Source organism: Elephantulus edwardii, unplaced genomic scaffold (genome assembly GCF_000299155.1).
Source record: "Elephantulus edwardii isolate Elephantulus edwardi_28Jun2011 unplaced genomic scaffold, EleEdw1.0 scaffold00029, whole genome shotgun sequence".
In the NCBI taxonomy this organism is placed as follows: Eukaryota; Metazoa; Chordata; class Mammalia; order Macroscelidea; family Macroscelididae; genus Elephantulus; species Elephantulus edwardii.
The window spans coordinates 10,885,526-10,892,755 of NW_006399779.1; the positions used below are offsets into that span (position 1 = coordinate 10,885,526).

Below are 7,230 nucleotides of genomic sequence, written 5' to 3' on the forward strand. Positions count from 1 at the left end.
TAGGCCACTGCTCTTGACTTTGCCACATGGCTATGTGGGAACATGCAAATAGGATGCATTAGTCTATCCATAAGGGGATTGGTAGTTTTGTCATTGTACCGGGTTTAAATTGAGAAGGTTCGTGGCAGAAATTTTATAATCTCAATGTCATCAAGAAAGAAGCAGAGAATGAAGCACGCTTCATTTGAGGGCGAAGACTCTTGTACCATTCAGATCAAAACCTGTAAGAGAACAGCAACAACAGAGAACTAGAAACATGATATGAGACTGAATTGATCTGGGGACTGCTCTCCCATGGAACTGGAGCTGGGAGGCTTTGCACAAATTTGTTGGAGAACTGGGTTGGGGGGAGATGCAATGACTAGCTGGACTAAGAGGTTATTGTAACATTGGCTTAAATCCTCAAGGCTGCAAGCACAAGTCAGAACCGGTGCTGACTGTGAAATGCATTCTTTTGCCAACCTGAATTATAAGTAGCTAATTTCCCTAATAAACCCCATAATAATGAGTATGGTTCTGTGAGATCTGTGTAGCAATTACAATGGATTTTGGACCCCGAGAGCAGTAAGCTGGGTATTAGAAATTAGCTGAAAGAGTCAAGGGAGCATGGGGGACATGCCTGACCTCTTGAGAACTGATGTTGTGTTACGGATGCTGTTGATGGGGGCACCTGCCTTTCGTGAAGTTAGCAGAGGTCAGACATGGTCATCTTCATACTCTGCACTCTTTTTACAACATCAAAGGATGGATGAATAAGGAAACTATGGCACAGTCACATAATGGAATAGTTTGCAACACTAATAAAAGAATTTTCCAAAATACTGTGTAACACGGATGTAACTAGAGGACGCTATACCATGATAAATAAGTCAGTTTCAAAAGAACAATTATGGTGAGAGATCACTGCTCCGAAAAGTTAAATGAAGACTTATATGCCTCATTTTTGGGTGTTTACCAGGGATGGGAAAGGTATGAAAGGCTAGAGAGAGTTAGAAAACAGATATAGCTATTGTTTTTTTGTGCTGTTCAGTTAAAAACTGATCCAGAGCTGATCCTCCATCAGGTTTTCAGAGGTGGGTGGTTGCTCATCATTCTCTCACAAAGCAGCTGATGGATTTGAACCACCTGCCTCTGGGAAGTGCAGCTTCTTAGGCACACACTAAGATGGGTGAAGGGAAAGGCAATATTCAGTAAAGGAGATCAGTGTAGTACCACTAAAGAAACAGAAGACCAGGAGAAGTATAGCCACCCCTACCTGAGTCATTCTGTAGTCAGAATTACAGGGAGGAAGTGGGAAAGGTGCAATTACAGTGTGAGTATTGGAATGAATGTTATTGAACAAAATGTGTATGAATGGTTGAATGAAAAATCCATTTGCTTTGTAACCTTTCACTAATACAATAAAAATAATTGACAAAAAATAAGTAAGTAAATGATAAAAAAGAGATTAAAGAAACCTTCCAAGACTTTTGTTCATCTTTGTTCTAGACAGCTAGGGAAATTTTAAGTAGGTATTTTGTTTTCCTTTATGGTGGGTTTAAGACTGAATCAGAATAGACTAGTGACTCATAAACTTTCTCTTTGTCTTCTACCTCTTGACTGGTTTAGACAAGTTTGGTCTCAGACAAGTTCAGCTCAAATTAAGTTTTCCCATATGCCAAACATAATACTGTTATTACATTCTTGTTTTCAAATAATTCATGCTTAAAGCAATCTGTGAGGAAAAAAACACCGCAAAAAAAATGCAAACTAGGTTCATGGTGCTGGTAAGGGATTTTGGGGGGTGGTATGGAGGAGGCTTTAAACGGGGCACTTGTGTACTGGATTAATCAGAGAGGTGTGAAAGGCATTTCCTTTTAAGACAGAAACTGACTTGCTAGATGTTCTACTGAAATAATTAGAGTGAAAATACAACAGAAGCTAAACAGCAGTAAGAACAGGGCTGTATCAGTGGAACTTTGGGACAATCTGCTCAGTCAAGAACACTGTACTAGTTAGACGTTCAGGATGTATAAAATACAGGTAAGGGGGGGAAAATCAAGAAATACAGCATTCCAATGAGGTAGACAATTATAACACAGCTGGTGAAAAATACTCTTATGAGGTTATATAAAGTGTTGAAATAGTCTCTGAGGGCTCCTGATCTTTGAGAAAGACCCGCTGTTAATGTTTATCGAAATTTTGAGGTTTTTCTGCCCCTTTGGTGTGTGAAGATGAGGCAGAAACTGATCCTGAAAAAACCTCTCACAGAGGAAGATATTAAATGACCAACAAACACATGAAGGAAATGCTCAAAATCAATGGCAATAAGAGAGATGCAAATCAAAACCACAATGAGATACCATCTCACCCCAGTAGCAGTGGCGAAGTTAAACAGGGCAGCAAGTAATAAATGTTGGAGAAGATGCAGAGACTTAGGAACTCTTATACACTGTTGGTGGAATTGTAATATGATACAACAACTTTGGAAGGCAGTTTGGTGTTTCCTTAAAAACCTGAACATAGAAATTCCACGTGACCCAGCTATTCCACTGCTTGGAATATATCCCGAGAAAATTAGAAATAAGACACAAATGTAGATTTGTACACCAATGTTCACAGAAACGTTATTCACCATCGCAAGAACATGGAAACATTCCAAATGTCCAACCACAATGGAATGTACTGAAAAACTGTGGTACATTGACACGATAGAATGCAGCATGCAAGAGCAATAATTAAGAAAATTACTACCTAACTTGGGAGGAACTGGAGAGCGTTATGCTAATTGAACTAACTCCGTTCCATAAGGACAAATACTGTGTAAGACCAGTATTGTAGAAATTAAACGATAACTAGTAAAACGTATTTGAGGACCCAAGGCGGGGAGGCTAGGAGCAGAGGGGTGAGAATGGGCAAGGAGTTAATCATAGGGAAGCACAATTTGAAGGGTAGAGGAAGAGGAAGGTAAAGGAAATGGGAAAGATCTGGTGTAAAAAATAATGTACACGATCTTTGTAAGCAAACTAGCATAAAATATAAAAAAAAAATAAAAAAGAAAGTGGTCCCGAGTTGCATCATTATCTGTAAATCAACAGAAAAATTACAAAGGAAATTCCTTGAATAGATGCAAGGCTGGGTTTTACTACCACTAGAGGGAGAAAGCGCATTTTAAAAAGACCTGCTTACTGGTTGGCATCCCATTCTCTGTCTTGGGAAGCATCAGTGAGTGGTTCTTCACATTCCACCCTATAAATCCCGGCTCCTAGGCCTTTGTGTTGCCCATTTACTTTTGGAAACTAGTGAATGTGGTGTCAAAAAAGGCATAAATTAAACTCTTTGCAGCCACTTTCTGCCTATGAATTCGGTTTCATTGGTGTAGGAGCTGCATAAGTTTACAGCTTATGAAAGAAAAAAAAATCTGAATACTTAGAAAATATCGCCTTATCCATGCCTTGTTGTTTATTTATTTGTTTTATTGAATCACTCATTAGATCTTTATTAAGAACTTGATCTATGCCGTTTTTTAGGTGTTTTGTACAAATATAGGAATAAAACAGGTCAAAATCCAAACAAAACAAAACAGAACAAACCCAAAAAAAACCCGGCTCCTCAGAGTTAAAACTTCTTATATGTATTCTCGCCAACAAGTAGGAGTTCCTTCCTATAGGCTTTCCATGTAAACTCCCGCCGTTCTAAATTATAACCAGAATGCAAAATATTCTCTTAAAGGAGACAATTATTAGATAAAAATATGTAACAAAGTTTGACAACATTATTTCCGCTTTGGAAAAAAATGAGTTAAATTGTTGGATTTTAATCTCTACCTTCATCCTTTCAGTGGCACCTCAGCTTCTGGGGTGCTGATTCCGTCATTGGACTGCTAGCTTGCATTTCCTGGCTTGAACTTGCCCAGCAACAAGCATGCTTCTCATTGTCAATCCTCCTCTCTCGTTTCCTCAGCAAACCGAGTTATTACCCATCAGACTCAGTTACTGCTGAGAGCCAATGTGGTCTTTCTTTGCACTCCTGATTTATGTCAAGACATCACTCTTCTAAATTAAATGGAAATTCGTTATGGCGAAAACTATTTCCAGGATATCATTTTAAGCACTCATTTCCAGACTCTAAGTACATGCTGCACACGGATTACCTAATGTAACTCAAAACTCACACACAGTCCAAAAGTTCTGCAGAACTCTGCGTCACACGTGAGAAACCGGAGCTCCCCAGCGATATCTTCTTTGCAGATTGCGGGGTCCCGGCGTCAATCTACCTGCGTGAGGGCGGGGTTTGAACCAAGAGGTCTAAGCTGTTAGCTTGAATCCGAGGGCTTGGGCGAACATGAGATGCAGGCCGTGGAAACACCTTGTACTTGGCCAGTCTCTCACACAGTGAGTGGCCTGAGGTGGCCTGGGGAGCAGAGGTCACATTTTCCCTGGAAACGCCGGGAGCAGCCTCCATGCCGGCCGGGGACGGACGTGACCCACAGCCTCCCGTGCACGGCCTCGGCAGGGGGCGGGCCCTCGAGAGAGGGCGTGCCCTAGACAGGGGGCGTGCCCCAGACAGGGGCGGGCCCTCTACAGGGGCGTGTTCTCTGTAGGGGGCGGGTCTGGAGAAGCCCCGCCCCGATCCTGTTAACAGGCGGTGTTCCTGGGAGTGCGGGCTTTGCGGGGCAGCGGTGTGAGGCGGCACTAGCCATGGCCAAGGTGCGGGAGAAGGTGGCGGCGCTGAACCTCTCGGCTCTCCAACGCCCCGCGCAGAGGCCCCCCGGTAGGTGCTGAGAACCTTCTCCTGGGTCGGGACTGAGGTCCGGTGCTGGGTGGGCGGCGCAGGCAGGTGGGAGACTCGCCCCTGAGGGGAGCCGACGCCCCCGGCCGCTGCCCCCTCGCCGCTGTGCCCACCTGGGATGGCGCCCCCGGCTGTGCGGGCGGGCCGGTTCCTCCCGGCTGGTGAGCTGCAAGGTCCCCGCGTGTATTTGCCCTCACAGCCCAACGTCGGCCAAGTTCCCTAAACTTGAACTCCACCGCTCCTTTTTCTGCGCGCCCGCTAACTTACTAGACTCTCAAAAGAGGTCTCCAGCGTATGCTGCACGCCATTCTGGGGGATGATTATCTGTCAAGAATCTATTTTTCTTTTTTTGTCCACGTTTCAACCGCCGACGTTGCCTCCATAGTATAGTTAGGGGGCAGAGTGCCCACTTTGTTCTGCAGATTGGCAGCACTGAAGAATCGCGCTCGCCACCCCAGATTCTTCCTGGGAGAGACGAGAAGTTTCTGTTACCTCTGGCCGGAGCTTGGCATAAAAGGTATAAGCAGTTTCAGCTAATACTAATTTCCCCCCCAGTTGCACGACGTTAGGAGTGAAGTTTGTAGATTCTGCACCTTAATGTTATCTTTCAGGCTTAAACTTTGAAATGTCCAAACAAGTGAATGGGATAGGATGATCAGTTGCAAAATTCCTTACTCATCTATAAATGCAGTAAGAGGGTTGGTGTCTCATGGTTGTGAGGATACTCGGGTGAAATTTAGGCTTTTTAAGTTTTCTCTTTACTTCCTTTAAAATAAGTTGCGATTTCCCCCTCCCTTTCTGAAACACAATTCAGGATGGTAAAAAAGTTTAGTCACAATCTGAATCTTTAAAAAAAAATAATAACGGTGCGCCTTTCTATTGTTAAAAAAGCTCCCTTCAATTGTTAAAAACCTGCCTGTGGAACTAACTCCCTCAACCTAACAGTTGACCATTGAACTGGCTTGGGTCAGATGGGTGCATCCCAATGACCTTGAATTACTCATTAATGTTGCTGATAGATTTTGATAGAAAACTTCTTTCACGTTTACATACTGTAAACAAATCCTTAACATTGACCACTGTACTTTTTAATTTTCTAAATCCTAAGTGATTTAGAAAAGCTGCGTCCAGAATTTTGCCTTGTTTTACGTTGTGAAGGGAACTTGTTGAGTAGTAAGAAATCTAAAACCTTTTCCAAATGAAACAGTCTTGAGAAAAATCTTCAGGTTCACTTTCTGAATGAGAGATTTTGCCTGATTAAACCGTGGCACCTGTCTTCTCTAACAGCTGAAATAGGATTTCAGGGCTTCCAGCCCTTGTGAACAGGCTCTTAGGATGGTATCCAGGAACATGTATTCAGAAGTCACCTAAATGACTGTCACAAGAAAGAGTTAAAGTGCTGATTTGTATTGAACCCAAAGAAAAGGCGACTGTGCTCTGCACACAGGTGTGGTGGGTGGGGAGGGGCCCCATTTTCTCATTTCTTTTGCTTACCACAGCTGAGTTTTTGCTTGCTCCTCTGTCCATTTGTTAATCCTACTTCCACCATTCGGTCGCCTTGACACAGTTCTAGTGAGCTTGGTAATGGAGCCGATGGTTTTTGGTTCCTTGCCATTCCCTTTCTTTGTGCTCTGGCATGCAGCTCTGTGCTTTTCCTATCGCTGCCTATTATTAAAGTCTTCCGTACTGTAAAGGGATTGTAAAAACCGGGAGTCTGGTTTATATAGCAGAATGAGGGTTTACTTGCTAACCTTTGGCTAGAACTAAGACGACTCTGGTCTTTTAACATAGACCAAGGTAATAAGAAGGTGGTATGTTATTCTGTTATCCCTTTATACTGTAACCTAATTCTTTGAATTTGCCTGGTATCACTTTTCCAGGGAGCTCAGAATACTTCCCATAGACTATCTCATTAATCTGTATGAATTAAAGGAGTGGCTAATGCCTGTTTTTCCGAACATATTTAAAAATGAAAAGTTGTGCTTGTTAGAAGAGATTTTACATATTTCATCTGCCTGCATATAGCCTTTTAAAAAATTCGCCAGAAGCTGTCTTGGTTTTCAACATGAAATTTTTTGTGCAGTGTGGAGTTAGAAAAACCTCTTATGAAACATAGTATTGAAATAACTGAGCTGACCCTCCAGGAGGTTTTCAGAGGCAGTTATTTGCACTAGAAATTGCCCATCTTTCTCCCATGGAGCAGCTGACAGACTTGAACTGTGTGCTTTTGGTATTGCAGTGCAGCTTCTTGCCACTAGGCCACCAGAGTTCCTCTCATTTATGCTACGTTTGTTGTGTTGTTGTGTACCACAGAGTTGCAACTGACCCATAGCTGATCCTCTGGCAGGTTTTCAGAGGCAGTTAATCTCACAGGATGAGAGTGCCCATCCTTCTTCCATGGAACAGCTGGTGGCCTCGAACTATGTGCCTTAGGGATTGTAGCTTCTTGCCACTAGGCCG

At 42.9% G+C, this 7,230-nt stretch overlaps 1 protein-coding gene across 1 annotated transcript in view; it reads left to right on the forward strand.

Moving 5' to 3' along the window:
• Positions 1 to 4,677: 4,677 nt before the first annotated feature.
• DEPDC7 (DEP domain containing 7) overlaps positions 4,678 to 7,230 on the forward strand; it is a 26,241-nt gene continuing 23,688 nt past the window's right edge. Inside the window, exon 1 of the mRNA XM_006883736.1 lies at positions 4,678 to 4,752. Coding sequence (XP_006883798.1) covers positions 4,680 to 4,752 — 73 coding nt within the window. The 5' untranslated portion in view covers positions 4,678 to 4,679. The remainder of the gene's footprint in view (positions 4,753 to 7,230) is intronic.